This window comes from Hippoglossus hippoglossus, chromosome 9 (assembly GCF_009819705.1).
Source record: "Hippoglossus hippoglossus isolate fHipHip1 chromosome 9, fHipHip1.pri, whole genome shotgun sequence".
Taxonomy (NCBI): Eukaryota; Metazoa; Chordata; class Actinopteri; order Pleuronectiformes; family Pleuronectidae; genus Hippoglossus; species Hippoglossus hippoglossus.
Genome location: NC_047159.1, coordinates 24,043,492 through 24,061,014, shown reverse-complemented (window position 1 = coordinate 24,061,014; position 17,523 = coordinate 24,043,492). Strand labels below are relative to the sequence as shown.

The window sequence follows — 17,523 nt, the reverse complement described above, 5'->3', positions numbered from 1 at the left end:
GGACGCGGCACACGGAGCAGCATGAGAGACAGAACATGGCACGACATTAAACCCAGATCAAAGGGCCTGCTGTCTCCACCGCACGGCAGGTGCCTTCTGGGTCCCCCTCACCATCAACAGGCTGCAGAAGCGCTGTGCTACCCGCCCTCTCCACAAAGACTCAAAAGCACCAGCCTCGGCGCTAACAGCTCAAAGTCACTGCAAAGTCAAAGTCGAGAGCCGGTGAAAGACAAAAGAAGGGAAGAAAACAAATCTTTTCTGAATGTCTTTGTAGTTCAAAAGACAGGAGTTGTCATTTTCTTTGAGCTTACGCTTTCAAATGTTTGATGCAGCGAACGACCTAAACCTTGAGGAAAGTGCGTGTCTGCTGAAAACGTATCTATCATGGCATGATGGGAGGGAGCGGGGGCGTGCTGAGGCTACGATGAAGGCGCCGGTTGATGTGCTGAAAGGGAGGGCTGTGAAAAGTAGTAATGAGTGTACCTGGACTAGATTTCAGTGCTGGGAGAAGTGTTAGGAGGAGAGAAGAGAGGAGAAGTGTAGGTAAGGGCTAATTATAAAAATAAAGTGCCCCCATTATCCCCGGCACTGTACTGCCCTAGTGAACAAAGCTACAACAGATGGGGTGTCATGAGTAACTGTGCCAATGTGAGCCAAAGCCCTGGAGTGGATGGACCCTGGCAGGCCGCTGTTGGAGCAGCTCTGGCAAGGGGGAACCACAGCTGCATATCTTGCCCTCAGACACACGTTGACAGTGTTTCTCTAGCCCTGCCTACACTAGTCAAGGTGAGACAGCATGACATGAGGGGAGCGAGCGAGGGAGAGAGAGAGAGGGTGAGAGCGCTCCACTATGATGGATAGCGCTCTCCATCCCACCTCTCCTCTCTCTCCCTCTTAGAAGGCTGGTGACTTTCCAGTGAGGCAATTATCATTGCGGAATGCATAATAGCCTAATTAATTACAGGTGTCAGCGCTGCCTTTGTTTCAGCATGGAGGAACATCGTGCCAAAGCCGCATCCGCTAAAAAGAACAGCGCTGATGAACGAGCCTTGAACCACGGCTAGAAGAGCACAGCTGACGGAGGAACCAAGCGCTGTGGAGACAATTTGAAGTCTGCCAAACAACCCTGTGTCTGTTACTCACAGAAGACGGATTGGAAACACATGCTGCAAACATTAGGTCCATTATTTGCTTGATAAATCTGCTGTTGTCAATCGCAGTGCTTGGAGGAAGATCTCAGGTAGGCCCTGCACAGAGCGGCTCTGTGGGTAATTTGGTTCCAAGAAGCAGAGACCAGTGCAGCGTTGGTGGCAACACCATCAACAATGAAAACAGTCCCCTTTACCCGGCATTCGCTGACAAACATGGCATATCATTTGTCCTGTCAGATTTTCAGATTTCATTCATTGTAGTGAGGAAGCCGGAAAGCAGACAATTGCTAGGGAGAGAGAAAAAAAGAGCCTAACAGGACCTGCGAAGGAGAGAAGTGAATGATGGGGTGACTAGGGAGGAGAGACAGCGCAAAGATTCCTGTTATTCTCCTCCTCGGCTAAACACAAGCACACATTGGTGCAGAACTTAACAGGACGTCACGTTTAGTGTGTGTGTGTGTCTACGTGTGTGCAGTACGACATGTGTGTCTTTCTATGGGGGGTCGTGGCAGTAGGCTGATAATCCCTCCACGCCCCCAGGCAGTGGGGGCTCATTGTAGAGTACATTGAGTCTAATAGGAGCCGGCGCTGCAGTTGTATGCAGCTCTCCCTGCTCCCACTGTGAGAAGAGTTTTACATAATTAATGACTGTTGATGTTTCCCAGGTAGTCGCCCGGCAAATTCACTCCAGACTCGGCTGCCACCGTCGCCGGGTTCCATAGAGAATGAGCGACACCAGAACAGACAGCTTACATTACAGGCATAAATAAGGCAATTTTGTACAGTGTCTTCAGACATTACTGTGAGGGGGGTTCAGGGCCAATGATTCGACTTGCTTCAGAAAAACGCTCAGAGAGAGCTTTTCTGTGTCTCGGAGTCTTCAGAGAATTTGCGCTTGATGCGAGTAAAACTGCTTCCTTTAGTGTTTTTATAATTCTGTATGCCGTTAGAGGCGCGCGGATAGAAGCGCTGTGCCTTTTCAAGATTACAGTTGACGGATCCAGACGGATGATCATCCACATCTGCATGAATCTGTCTTGTCTGAATGTCAATCTAAATACATGTGAGCCTGGTGGTCAGGGTTTTTATGTTGCAGACCCCCTGACACCGTTGCAGCCTCGTGGCCATACACATATTGCTAAGAGCCAGTCCACATTTATACCAGAGCATGTTAAATTAAACATTTAAACACGCCACCAAGGGAAGGCTATTTTTTACGGCTCTCGGCACACCACTCATTATTAATTTGTAATAACCTTTAAGGCTTTTTGATGTCATACATATTTTACCGAGAGATATCACTCCGAGTCAGACTGGAGAGGGCCTGTCAATGACAGATCACCAGAGTGCCACCGAAAATGTGGTTTCATCTGCTATAATTAGGACCAGGTGAGGGTTAAGAGTGATCTCTGGACTGTGTGTGCATGTCTGTGCGAGAACTCACCCACTAATGCATCAGTGTGATGACAAATATACACCCAAAGATTAAAAAGTGGAGTGGCCCAAAAGAGAGAAGAGACTGGACAGGATAGGAAGGATGCTCCCAAAATGATCTTGCCCCCCTCAAAAAAAGTGACCTGGCTGTGGGTTTAAAACCTTTTAGGTATTTATGAGTGCCCAGGATAAAGGAGTCCATTTCTGCTGCATAAATCAGCTGAGTGGCTGAACGTTGGAGGGAAAGCGACGCATTAACACCGCCCGCTCTCTGTCTCCTTCATATTCTTCTGTTAGAGGACTGGCCAAGGCCCATCTTGCTCCCGCTCTGCTGGGAGGCCCTCGGTGCCCGTTGGATGCCAGCCTAAAGCTCATGTACACCGGTGCCAACATGCCACTAAAAGCTGTAAAACACATGAGCTCTGTTTGGTTAATGTACGCTGATTGACCTGTGCTGCCAGGCATTTGATGTCATGATTGTAATGACCAGCTTTCCCTGCCCGATCGCTCATATACAATGTGACAGGCACGAGGTGGCATTTCAATTTGAGTGAATGAAGGCTAATCATGTGAGATGCCTGTAGCAACAAGAGCTGATGTTGTTTTCAAATGCAAATACCAGCAAATGATAGCATTCAAAATGTGTGTGATAAAACATTTAATTTTTCAGAAATCAGAGATTCCATGCCTTCCCAATACATGGAAGGAGAATGTAATTTCTTCTAATCTAATTATTTCTAAAAAATGATATGGTTTTGCTTTGAAACCCTTAATGGAAAACTTTTTGTGACTTTTTTTAGGCAAGTGGAATCAGATTTTCCTTCCAAGACTGTTTCATTTCAATGTGTTAGAGGATAAAAAAGGATTAACTATACATGATTTAAAAGAAATATTTTTCTTTTTGTTTTTTCTTGTCTCCTACTAAAGTAAGCATCTCTTGACCCCTAGATTCATCTGATGACACTTTGTGGGGGGTCTCAACCTTCAGGCTGCAAACCACTGCTCCACACTGTCATCAGTTTTTATCGTGTTATCTCTCAGTGTAACGTACGCACAGTAGAAAGTCTGTGGATTATCCTGAATGACAGGGACATTGTTTCTGTAAGCACAATGCAGCTTATGAATTTTTTTTACATTCTCTTTTTTCAATGCATTGGGGACCACCAACAAATTTCCACTTACACCCACTGTACTGAGGTGGAGGCAAGAGCGTAAGAGCTCCGCTCTCATTTGGGTGAATGAACAGCTTCACAATAACCATTATTTTTCTTGCATCATTGGGATGTAGACATTAAATCAATCTGAAGCAGCCTCAGAAACAACTCTTCAGCAAGCTTTATATATAGGACCTGACTTTAGTGGTTATCTATTGGATGCTCTGCGTTACATAACCCTCCATATGCTCTGGGTGTAGGACAATTCCGTGCGGGTTATAAATAAAGAAACCTGACGCACGGCTGCAGCCGCTGTGATTTGGGCAAGTTCTCACATGGGATGTCATCGTTCTGCAGTGCTAGCCCCACTGCTATTTCAGGCTCTGCCTCATTAGAACATCCGCCGTGAGTGAACAAAAAAAACTGAATGTACAAAAGACTTTTCATTAGGGAAGAGAGAGCATAAAGACACGTTCACCCTCCCAGCCACGGTGCGTTCAGGGCTAACACTCAAATTGCTACATTACAGGTGTATGCATTGTGAAGGGGCAAACAGTTTACGTGTGATTGCCAGGTATTGTACAGTGCGGAGATCTGTGTCACAAGGTCCCAAAAGGAGGAGGTCTGCAGGTCTGGATGACAGGGGCACAAACATGCAACCTGCCACAATGACTGCAATTACCCTACATCCACTGCCTTCAGCAGGGGAGAGATAGAGAGTGTGTGTGTGTGTGTGTGTGTGTGTGTGTGTGTGTGTGTGTGTGTGTGTGTGAGAGAAAGAGGGAAAGTGAGGGACAAGACATGAGGTTATGCATGTGAGTTTTTGCATTACAGAGGAGGGAGAGAGAGAAAAAAAAAACATTATTGCGTGACTGCCTGTACCTGCCTATGTGATTGTGTGTGTGTGCGTCTGTCAGAGCGTGGTTCGCGTGCCTGTGGAGGCCCTCTCACACCAAAGCGTCTGGCTAATTTAGTTAGGGAATAGCTGGCTGTCCTTCAGGTGAATGGACAGAGATTGGTCTCAATATGAGATGTAATAAAACAAGCCCATCACTGGATCTCACCGCACCTTCGGCTGTCCTTCACATGTCTCGCCAGCACACGACGCACGCCCACAAACATGCACGCACACGTGCACACACATCCCAAGGAGGCCTCCAAGGTTTGCCATTTTGAAAAAAAGCATGTAACAAATATTGCCTTTTCTTTTTTTTTTTATTGCATACATTTTATGCATATTTGTATTTATCACCACACTACAATATCTACAGAGAGTTGAATGTATAAGAAGAGTGTAAATTTTGCATAGACCATACAGTGATAAATTATTTACATCAGGATTTAACACATTTTACGTCTCAGCTGTCCCTTACTTGACTGATACTGTTATCTACTTCTACTTCTGCATAATAGATTAACATTAACTCATTTTATCAATGTAACTTTGTGATACAAACATCTGTCTGTAAAGGAAAGTATAAAAAGCCTCTGATTTCTTTTTTATTATTATTAATTATCATGTTAAAGTAACACATATTAGAAGAAAATTTCAAATAAAGTTGTTTCAAAGTAATCCACAAGTAAAAGAAGTATTATCCGCTAAATGTACATAGAGTATTTCTTCTGCAGAAAATGCCACTGTGACTGAGACATTATCACACTATATGATACTGTTAAGTTGTTACTACTGATGCATGAATGTGTGCGCAGTATTTTATTGTCGTATTTAGTCAAGGTGAGGATAGTTTTAACTATTATATTTATAGTTTGGTAAACTCCACTGGTTCCCAACCTAAAGGTCATCCCAGTCCAAAAGGCCACAAGATAAATGTGGTGGCTTGGGAGATGATTAATGAGGCACACGTGAAGAAAAACCTAAGTCCTTTGTTTTTTTATTATTATTTTATTATTGGTAAATGTACACTAATGTAACAGCACTGCAAAACTCTGCAGGTGGTCATTTCACCCAGGAAACCTCCATCTGTCCTGCTGACTGAGTAACGGCACCTCTCTGTGAGGACCACAGCATGGCTGAGCTCCCTCATTCTACCTGTCCTCCTGTTTGGCAACAGCCAACTCTTACTTATTCCTGCCAGCGACTAGCATCCAGGGCCAGCAGCGTCCCCCCTCCTCCCCCTTTTGGCTGTCCCCTCAGCCCCACTCCAGGAGTAGAGCTGGAGCTTTCCCACTAAATCCGCTGAGACCCAATTACAGGGACTGCAGAAGAAATCATGACAAGATGCAAAGTTACTTTGCTTTAATTGAGGATGTGTTTAACACTCTCCTCAGGCCACCGCGGCCACTTCATGTCTCGGATGAAACGGAGAGCCCCGCAGTGGGACTTTAAAACATATATCTGTTTGTGACAAAGGCAAAGAACATCCTGATCTGTGGTGCTGAGACTTTTAAGGGCAGCCGTGTGATTTAGGACGTTGAATTTCCAGTGTGGAGTGCGGACAAAACAAGCAGATCTCTTAAAAGCATAAAAAACACATTGGATTTGTGACGATGGAAGCAACACTTTAATGTAAGGAGTACCTCAGAAGAGTTGCCCCTCCCCTGGCTACTTCACTTGCAGCTGCTTGTTTTAACAGAGCCACATGTTAATTAGTATTGTAGTTAATCCTATATTAAAGAGACCCAAACTGTCAGGTCATATTATAAACAATCAGTCCTAATGTTCGTGCATGTGACATTTGGAGCTGCTATCTCTTCTAGCAAAATGTTCCCTAGGTACTAATTGGCCTACTTTACGCTGTCTTTCTTTGAATTGCCAGTTTCTTTATCATTTAGGATATTAGTCTTGACAAGCATCATCTCATATAGCATAGGCCCACTAAAAGTAGAGAAGAGCTTCATCTTTTCTTTTGCAGAGGGACAGCAAAAATGGAAATAAATGATTTACACTAGCATGTAATAATGTGAGATCTACCTTCATGGGATATTAAATACAATTTGAAAGAAGAATAAAAGTTCAAACACTTAGCCAGCAGCAAAGTAAGTGTAACTTTTCTCTGCTTGCATTATTTAAGATAGGCTCCATCATTTTATCAATCTATCGATCTCCCTCCAGAAAGATGAAAATGGAAAAATAATGAGGCCGATGAATACTGTGTAAAGAACATCAATGTGCAAAATTTAATTATCTGTGCTGGGAAGAGGAGGAAAATGTGTCGGCTGTTTTCTAAAACAAAAAGAAAGTGAAAAAAGGAGCAGTTAATATTTTTTCCCTCTCTGCATATTTTAATTACCAGATCAATCATAACTACGTGCTGCAGCACTGCAGAGAAAAGAAAATTGCAAGTCTAAATGAAAAACAATAGATTTGCTTTAAAGTCTTTGCTCTTTTGAAGTCTAAATTAAAATTTCAGGTACCTTTACACGAGCCTTCTTCAGAAAGTTATGATATTTAATTAGCGTGTTTAGATTTTGCTGAAATTAAACTTCACAGCCGAGCATCATGTGAAATAAAGACTGGTATTCCCAGGCTTCAGCAGGGGGGAAACACCGCAGACGAACAGATGGAATTAAATCACTTCAGCACATGAGGTCTGCGTATCCGCTGACAAAAGCTCATGTTCTCTTGACTTGTGCTGCCACTGGCGTGATCCGAGGCTGGCTCTTGCTGTTCACTGGAGTGGAGAAACAACTTTGCTTTCTGACTGTGTCTGTGCAGCTCCGATTCTGCGCCTGAAATCAGAGAATTGCGCCGTAGAATTGGCGGAGCAGCTCTCCCGTTCCGCCTGTTCCTGCTCACACGAGCTTTTCCTGGTTGTGCTATAGCACTGATGTTTATTTCTCCTGGCATGTCCTCGCCGGCGTCGAGCCACCGATTTCACACATTTTTATTGGCTAATTTGACTGTGCTCTTGCCAGCAGCTGAGAGCAAGCCAGGAGTCTGGGAATCTCAGAGACAGTGGTGCTGCTGCTGCTGCTGCAGCTGCTAGTGTTGCTGTTCTCTGACTTGAGGTGCCTGCAGGGAGCAGACGAGGGTAGGGAGGCCCTCACCTGTCTCATAACAAGTAGTTGACCATGTTAGACTGAGGCGAGCTAGGTCTTGGAAACTGCCTATTAGATTAGTTACTGTGTGTTGCTGGTGAGTGTCTGTTTGGTGCGGGGTCAGGAGGGGAATGTGATTGCCTGTCTCTTAAGGTGACAGGGGTTTAGAGGAGGGGATGTACACCCAGTCAGAGGCCCAATAGGAGCAGTGCAGCCGGCGCTATGCGTGCGTCCATCCTCAAACATGGCTAACATTTGCACAGCAGCGGCAGTCAGGCGTGACGTCTCCAGGCTCTGAGGTTTGTGCTGTCAGGACGGTAGAAATTAAACCTGGCACTGCAAAGCAGAATGTGCTGAAACTCATCAATTCCACATGGCTAGAGAGCCAAGTGCCTATTTATAACATCCCCCCTCTCTCTTCTTTACCTGGTGTTCATCCCCGGCTCTAAACACGCATCCGTAATGATGAATACACCCAACTGGGACGCTCCGACAGGGCATCAGTCAGGACAGGAAAACAAACATGCCAACACACACACGCACACACCATCAGATCACAGCACAGCAGAGGAGGAATAAGAGTGACACTGGGAAGGCTGATGGAAAGGTTCAGGCGTCTCAGCATAAAAACACCCAGCAGAATCACAACAGTCAGTCACCAACCAGGAAACAAAAAAAGGGCAGCTAGATATATTAAACTTCTTCGACGGGCTCAGTGTGCAGCTGAAATATGGTGCTCGGCTAGTGAAACACCACCACTCAACTACTGCGTTTGTTTATGCAGTCATTTACTGAATTGATGATATTTCACTTTAAAAGTTACTGTCTGAACTGCTGAGAAATGGATTTACAGAGTTCCACATTTGTCTTTGGGTGCAAATGTGTTCACATTTATGATGTGTACAGGAATGCATGCAAAAATGATCTGTATTGTCTGTTCAAATATGCAAGTCAGTAGTTATTGTTTTGTTTGGCTTTTCGTTCACAGCCCTTTCTTTTTACTTTCCCATGTGAAGCTTTAAAGCAAGAATGTAACTTTCGTAAAAAAAAGAAACATATTAAAACATATCTGTAATACACAGTAATGAGAGGTAAAATGTATCCTTGCTCAGTTCAACACACTGAAGGGTTCTCCACTTCGTCCCACTAGTCAGAAATGATTCCTAAAATACCACAGATATGAACACCGCCATCTTGCGCATTTGGAGCCAGAGTCTGTGCAGTAGCAATCTGGTGATGGAGCGAGGTCCCGGTAATACACAGGCTCGACCAATCAAGAGTCAGTCTCAGCTTTCAATTATGACATTTCACCTCCTTTTTATAGCATCAAATAACTAATTTAAACCAAACTTACCAGAAAAAAATTTACATTTAAAATGACATGAACTATAAAATGACATGAAACAATCTTTGAGAAAATTGTATTTGACGTGTAACTTTTTAGTTTGATCCATGTCCCATCCACAAACATGGATGAGGTAGGGTTAATGACCTTTACAGGCCTCTCTTTTTAGAGCCGTCATGTTGTCTATCTTTATATAAAGTCTATGGCCATGAGCAGTAGCTTGTGTTTGCGAACGTAAGCTACCAAACTTTGACATTACTATTGTATTGTGACTTTCCTCAGATAAAGGGATAGTTTACAGAAAAATGAAAATTCACTCATTATCCACTCACCGCTATGCAGATGGAGGGGTGAGTAAAGTGTTTGAGTCCACAAAACACTTCTGGAGTCGTAATAAATCAACAGAGAAAACATAACGTGCCTCCATACTGCTCATGTGGTGTCATCCAAGTGTCCGCAAGCCCCTACGTTCATATTCGACTCGAAATGAGGTAATTTACACTGTGTTTTTAGTAAAATTTTTACTAATTTTCATTTTTCGGTAAACTATCCCTTTAAGATGTCTTCAGACTGAACACAAAACCAATTCTGTCTTGCTTTAGAAATACATATTTGAATGCTGTTGTGTAGTCTTATTATTTGCCAACAATAGATAATAGATATCTATTCCCCATCTTACTTTTATAGGTTATGTACTGTCGGAGAAATACAGCTTTGGGATAAGTACAAATTCTTTGCTCGAGTTGAAATATTTTCAACACCTGTGGATTCATCTTCGTCTTAAATTCCACTGCCGACATGAAATTTGCATCTGATTGCGCCAACCTCATATTGACTTTGTGTTCAGTCTGCACTGTGTTTTAGCATTTATCATTATTGTGTAATTGTCACAGTTCAAAAGTATTTAGAACAAACATGGGTCAATAAACACTTATTACGACACTTAAGTAACTAAATATAAAAAGGGTGATTGTAGATTGTCTGCTGAGTGCTGCTCTGATGTAAAATGAATGAAGGTAAATTGAGCCTGCCTCTCAAAAAGGCAGAACTGCCTTCAAAATAAAAGACCAAAAAAAAGCCCTTGACTGCGCCATTTCTTCATTTATCAATATATGAGCTTTGGCATAAGTATTAGAGGTAAGATGGACAGTCATATAATATTTGATCCAATATCCACATATAAGCTTGTTTGTCTTGGACTGGTCATAATCAATAAAAGTAAACTTAAAAGTAATAAAATCTGAAAGAGTAAGTGAACAGAAGTGCATTGAGAGTGGGTCAAAGCACCTTCTCTGTGCTCATGTGGAGCTGGCGTTTCCTCTCAGGAGAAGCAGACGACGTAAAAGACACAAGGAAGGTATTATCTAATGTCCAATTACACCCAACCCACCCACATACCTCCCCCCTCGGCTCTGCCTGCCTCTCTCCCTCTCCCTCTGTCCTTACCTTCCTGCCTCCCACCTTCTTTCCCCTCTCCTTAGTATGAAGAGGACACAAGTGATAAACCAGGAGCAGAGAGCCGGTGGTTTACATGGCCCTGGAGCCCATTATGTTCCCCACAATAGGCTGGAGGCCTGGACGTGCTGTGAATAGGTAATGGCCTGGAGATCCAGGGCCTGGTCTGCTGCTGCTCAATGAGCCCGAGACAGCCGAGCAGGAGACGGGCATTAGAGATACCTCGCCGGCCCAGTATGGAGGAGCAGTCTAGTCATAGCCAGAGGGGGGGTTGTATCAGGGTGTCATAAATGCCCCTTACATAAGGTGGGGCATGAATAATAATGGACGGGCATGGATCTGGTTTATTGACACAATAATATGGGCCAATAATGTACTACGAATACATAGAATTTAACACCAGCTTGCTTTTAAAGTGTCGAGGAGCAGCTTCGTGTCAGACTGTATCAGGCTGCTCCACACTTCTTCCAACCTCACCTTCCCAAGTTAGCCATCCACTCAAGCAATCTGTACCTAATCACCGCAAGGTTTAGCCCATGATGAAGATATGTCTTCATTGAGCTGGAAAAGCTGTAGTGTCGCCGAGCATTTTTCCTAACGGCGCAGTCCCTCATGTATGAAAGCGCCATAGAGCCCCCTCAGACAATTAGGCAGGGAAAAGCTTTATGACCGTTAGACTCACTCAGCGAGCGGCACTCTCACCGCCAGCACCGCCAGGAGCGCTGGCTCGTGCAGAAAGGTAATTACGGAGCCTCTCATAATGACACGGAGGAAGCTTGCGTCATAACACCCACAGCCTTTTATCATAGCGCTGTAATTAATTATCATCCTTTACTCTTTGATTCATTCCACTATTCATAACATATTCATACATTCAAGAGAAATTATCATTTCCTTCAGGAATTAATCAAAAGGAGGAAGAACTGGTCGACTCTCGATGGATGATCAAAGACGGTGTTTGTCTACCTCCCTGCATTGCGGGTGAGCTCAGGGCGAGGCGATATGGGCAAGATCTCAGACAAGAGTGAAACACTCGGCTCTCTTACTCCACGGCTCTGGTCAAACCAACTGCATGATTGAAAACACAGCTCCCAGACAAATGATCGTGGTCCAAACAACTGTTGTGGCACATCATCTGTTATCTGTTGCACATTATCCCTCGCCTCTTCTGCCATTCACAAACGCACTGTGTGACAGGACAGATTGTGAAAATACATAATGGCTACATGAGCAGCTCTGTCCACGGCGAGACGAACAAATCACAACCTCACCGAGGTTGCTTATCTTTTTACCTTTCCTGAACTTCAGTTGCATATGTGAGACGGAGCAGCCATTTTGAGATCTCTGCTCAGTTTCGTGGGGATGAAAAGCTGCTGCATAGTAAAAATACCTCCCGTGCTCTCACAGAAAACAAGCAACAACAACAACATACATAAAAACATTGTCTTCCCCCACATCATCACTTCCAACCTCAGGGGAAGAAATGGCACAGTTAGACTCATAAACAGGTGTCCACCGGCCCCCAGTTCGCAGCGCCTTAATAGCTGTTTGATGTTTTTGATGTCTAGTCAGCTCAATCGTACCTTGCTGCTTGATAATGAGGGCCAATAATGATTCCTGAGCTTGAGGGGTTAATGGTATGTAACCGGCAGAGCTGCTAATTACACGTTACAAACTATTTATCAGAATCTCCATCTGCGCATTGTGCACGCTAAATTACTCCACGGATTATCATTGTAAAGCAAGTTTCAGTAATTAGGGACCCATACTGCTGTTTTCTTTTTCTGTGAGCACCAGACGACATCAAGAGGAGAGGAGAAAAATAGAAAGACTGGTTAATTCAGGCCTGATATTCAGACTGATGCAGGCCGGATGCAGAGAGGAATCATCCTCTCCTGAAGAAGAAAAGAGAGGTTACAAACATACAAGGAATCTGTCACTGTACTTTTTTTCTGCCTCACAAAGGTTTATCCTGAGGGGAGTTTACACTCTAAAGTGAGAGGGAGGTGTAAATTGCATTGGAGAAGCCCACATAGTCTTGGTGAGACTTGGTGAAGAATGCTTTCGGTGTGTTCAGATGGGAGCGAGAGCATGTGTGAAAGCTGTGTGAACAGCGTGGTCCAATGGACCCATCTCTCCAGCGATCAGTTATTTGAGAAATAACTGTCATATCCCCCAGCCCCAAAGGTGTGCCTGAGACCACGGAGACACGTACGATCTCTTCTTCTTCGCTGTAAATTTTTATTAAAATTACCTTCATTATAAGACAGTGTTCATTATAAAACCAAAAACGCCGGTCTCCCAGGGCCCTGTGGATTAATAAGGACAGCGGTGTATTTTAAGCCGTAAACTCAGCTCCTCACTGTCCTTAATCTCCTTCCTACTTCACAAGGCCAAATTAACACCTCTCCTCAGCTCTGACGGGACCTCATTAGCAAACTTCCAGGGAAAGAAAGAGGAGAGCAGAACGAAAAAGAGGAGAAGAAGGAGGGAAGCGACCAATGACAGCCACCAGCTCTGGGATTAACCCTTTCTCCTCCTCCAGCTCCACAGAAAAACTAGGTCGGCAACGTGTTTCTAATCAGTCGCCTGGTTAGCGATAATTAGAAGGCGAGATTGGACGGGAGAAGAGAGAGAAAGTGGGTGGGGAACATTGAAATGAAAAAGAAAAGAAAGAGAACCTGTCATGTCGCAAACACTTCAAAGGAGCCGGCTTCTCCTTTAGAAGTGGCATGATGAGGGTCCAAATGCCACGAGGCGCTCCTGTGGGCCTCCAAACTTGGAGAGGGGGTGGTGGAGGCAAGAACCCAGTTATTTCTCACATGTATGCATCTTCACACACACACACACACACACACACACACACACACCAGGAAGTTTATATCACTCACCACCTGTACAGTGCAGCTGCAGGGGAGCTTTAGTCTATCCCAAACCACACAGACAAACAAGCACATCCAACTCCACCTTCTCCACACACTCTCCCCCTGCAGCAGCAGGTCGAGGTCCCACAGCTTACACTGAGGTCGTGCAGACTACCGCTGGGTAAAGTTCACAAGCCTCCGCAAGCTGTTTGACATTACCAATAAGGTCAGAGTGTATCAGAAAACACCAGAGGATTATATTATTATGGTGTGTTGAGTTGTTCGCTGTACCTCGCCATCAAAAAATAGCTGGGGCCTTTTTCCTCTGCTAGCTGGCTTACTTATCAATGTGCAGAACATAAGCCTGTGGAAGTTACACAAGAGAGACCGAGAAGTACCCAGAGAGGCCTGCAGCTAACAAGACAAAAAAATCATCGCTCATTATCAGCCATCTATTTTATCTACTAGGAAACATCTCTAGACTCCCAGTTGTCAGACATCAATGGTGCTTAAATTAATCCTATGGGTGCCTGTTTGCACAATAAAGATATGGAAGGGTGCCTCTGATATTTGTGCGACTTTACAGTCAGAGTAATTGAATTAGCACACAAATCAACCACAGAGTATTGCAGAGGGTAGCGTTGAATGTGATAGCTCCTGCCAGGGAGCACAGTTGCTTGGGCATAGTCAATTATAAAGCATTAAAAAGAAGCTGCCAATAATCACTTCCAAGAGAACTGAACAATCCATGCTGAGTGTTCTCATGTTTACCGATGATAGGGCTTTCAGGTTAGCGCTGAGCGGGAGTTTAGAAGGGAGAGTGAGACTGGAAACATATTTGCGGTATCATTTCCATAAGCCTCTGCTTTGCGGACCATAACGCAGCTCACAAATGTGATTTATGACCTTGGTTTAATGGCTGGAGCAGAGTCTTGGTAGGTATCAGATGACTTTTTCAATATGGCGACGTCAGAGGGGGCACGGTGAATGCACCATCACAACAGGAAATGAGGGCTTGTCTCAGCCAAGAAAATATGAGAAGCCAGATATCTGATCATCTAATGGCAGATAGATGCTACTTCACTTTGACAGAAAAGGCATCAGTCAATAAGCGCCAGATGAGCAGCAACACGAAAGCTATGCCAGGGATTCCATGCACCAGCCATCAGATCATTCACTCCAGGAGTACAGTGACCTGTACTGGTCAATGCGCATAGAACATCCTGCAGGAACGTCTCTTGTCCCAGTAAATTATAATTTGCAAATCACTACAACAAATGCTTCAAGGGAGCGTAGCAATTCCCAGATTTTTTATGTTTTACTCTGCAGGCTCTGTAAATGTTTAATAATCCTGTAAAATGCAAAGAAGTGTGACTCACCTGAGCCTGGAAACTCTTGAGCACAGGTGCCACCATCTCCCGCACTTCCTATGTAGAGACAAAAAAAGCAAACTCTGCCTCAGCATTTTTCATTTTGCAGATGTTCCACCTGTTTAAAGAATCACATTGGCCCCCAGTGAGGCACAACCAGCACCACTAGAAAGAGGACTGAGGATTTTTTAATGTTAATGTATTCTCTCCATAGCTCCTTGCGTGTGTGTGTGTGTGAGAGCGAGGTATGTTGTTATGGGGTGTGGGTATTAGTAGTTAAACCTAAAGGGTTTGAGTGGGCATGTTTGAAAAGCGGGGCTTTCCAGTAGCTTGCGTTAGAGCGCAGAGATTCAGACTTGTGCGAGCTCCCACAGCCTCAGGTAAGGGGATTGTGCTGCCAGTGGTGACAGCCTGATCCTGTCTTAAACGCCTGTATTATACTGACAAGATTACAGCACTACACTGCATATAAGCAGGCTGAGATAGGCAGCCAGCATAGCCACAGCAAATAGCCTCAGGGCTCATTTATAAAATATAAAAAATATTCTCTTTGACTTCAGCTTAGATGTCAATGGACGATCATTTCAAAGAAGATGATAGAAAAGGACAAAATCATATCGCTATCATTCTTAGAGTTTGCTTTTCATGTATTCAGTTCAATACCTTAATTGCCATTTTTCCTTACAAAAGTAAGGTGGAACAAGGTCTCGGCACATTCTGAACATGAATGTTCTAACACGGCCATGCATGGACGGCAAACATGAAGTTAAATTCTCTTGAAATGGTTGTGTACATTAAATCAACTGACACATAAAAAACAGCAAAGTAATTTTTCAGTTGCAACACTCCTACTATTAGTTATTTGTCTTGTATTATTTTCATCTAACATTTATGTTGGATACAACTATTGAATGTTTTTGCAGCTCCTGTATCTTGCTGACCAAGTATAGGTGTGCATAGATTAGGTAGTGAGAAGTTTAGGATAGGTTCACATTTTGCCAAGTCTGTTTTAAAACTTTCACTGGAATCAATCAGTCAGAAAGGATTTAAAAAAATCTTTTTACAGCAAGGAACAATTAAAGTGAAACTCATTTTATGTACACGTGATCTTTTTGAACCTTTTGACTTGAAATAAGCAAATCAATCCTTTTAAAATGGGGAAATGTAAATTTTTTTCTTTGGGTCATTCTGTGTGAAATTATCACACTGTTTGGCTGCAACGTCACAGATATTTATGAAATGTCACATGAGAAACCTGTGGTACCGAATTTGCATGTGTCACAGATCGCTGTCAAACTCATCACTGCTCAACACTGCTCGACAGACGCTCACCCGCTCACTCGCCAATTGAGGCTATGATGCTCCTCTCCTTCGATTGGTCACTTTGAACACTCCAGAACTTCAAACACTATTCCCCTTCATTTTTCTGTAGAAATTGTAAACTTTGCTAACATGATGTTTCAATCAGGGGTTTCTTCTGGTGAAAGATCGTAAAAACATGGTGAAATCTTGTTTTTTAAGTGCACATATTTTTTGACTAAATGGACATCATTGCCAAATTTCACTAAGATCTGTGATGGTGTGGCCCCTTTGGCTCAAATTTCCACAGTGTATTTTCCTTCAATGAAAGCATTTTTAATTGAAGCACAAAAAAGGTGTGTTTGTTACAGACATGTTGGAGACCTGGTGGACACCTGTTCACTTTTTCATCAAAGACATTTTTTGGGAGAAAGTCAGTATATCAGCTGCTAAATCAGACACCATGTTGACGTCATCACAAACTGGTGCTTTGGCTCTAGAGTTAGGAGGAAGGTGGTCCTCACCATTTGGAAATGAACCTCCTGGACTCTCACCTCAGCCATGCAGAGGCTAACGTTACTGCATTTAAATATTAACTGAGCTGCTCGGAGGGAGGGAGTGGGGGAGGCTGACTCTGGCTCCTCTCAAGTGTTGTGCTCAGTTAATATATACTAATGCACATTTTACAGAAAGAAAGAAATAATTCCCTGTACAAAAGGTGTATGCGGGGGCTTGAGCAACGGTAGTGAGGCAGTACCTGCCGAGGTGAAGAAGAGGAAAACGACACATGGAGCTGTAAGCCAGTGTGTGTGTGTGTGTGTGTGTGTGTGTGTGTGTGTGTGTGTGTGTGTGTGTGTATGAGGAGGGGGGGTGTTTAGACTCACCTCAGGGACATTTCTCTTGAACTCCCTGCTCAGCTCTACCAGGTGCTTGTGGGAATGTTCGCTCTCCTCTTGTCGACCCGCCAGCTCAGATGCTACAGAGTTTAGCTCCCTCTGTGAACGCACAAAAGGAGAGAGAAGCGGCGTGAGAGGAAGCGGGTGGAGGGAGACGGCACTTTAGGGAGCCAGCCTGCCAACGCTCATCCAGTAAAGCTTAGAGTGTACATAAATAAAAATACACTGCTGAATATTAACAATGTAATCCTTCATGATCTCACAGCAGTAATACTTACAGCTAGCCCTGGCCCATAAATAATTAAGCCAAAATAAATCCAATGCCTACAGTAGCAGAAGGCCTTTTAGATAATCAGTATTTGAAATAATCAATACGCTTGCAACGGCTATAGAGCGCCAGCGAGGGAGTGGGGCAAGAGGGAGGGAGTAGAGAGAGAGAGAGAGAGAGAGAGAGAGAGAGAGAGAGAGAGAGAGAGAGAGAGAGAGTGAGTGAGTGAGAGGAAGAGAGAGGTGGGGGTGGGGGTATTGGGTCACGTGTAGAGACCCAATAACCTGA

General features: G+C 44.0%; 1 protein-coding gene across 10 annotated transcripts in view; it reads right to left on the bottom strand.

Moving 5' to 3' along the window:
* Positions 1–17,523, bottom strand: part of cux2b (cut-like homeobox 2b) — an 83,599-nt gene that overhangs the window by 32,371 nt on the left and 33,705 nt on the right. For 9 of the 10 annotated variants that reach the window (XM_034596689.1, XM_034596690.1, XM_034596691.1 and 6 more), the window contains exons 2-3: positions 16,956–17,066; positions 14,782–14,829 (exon numbers count right to left, since the gene is read on the bottom strand). In XM_034596689.1, coding sequence (XP_034452580.1) covers positions 14,782–14,829; positions 16,956–17,066 — 159 coding nt within the window. Of the gene's footprint in view, positions 1–14,781; positions 14,830–16,955; positions 17,067–17,245; positions 17,396–17,523 lie in introns of those variants that run through there. The other variant, XM_034596692.1, reaches the window with a different exon arrangement.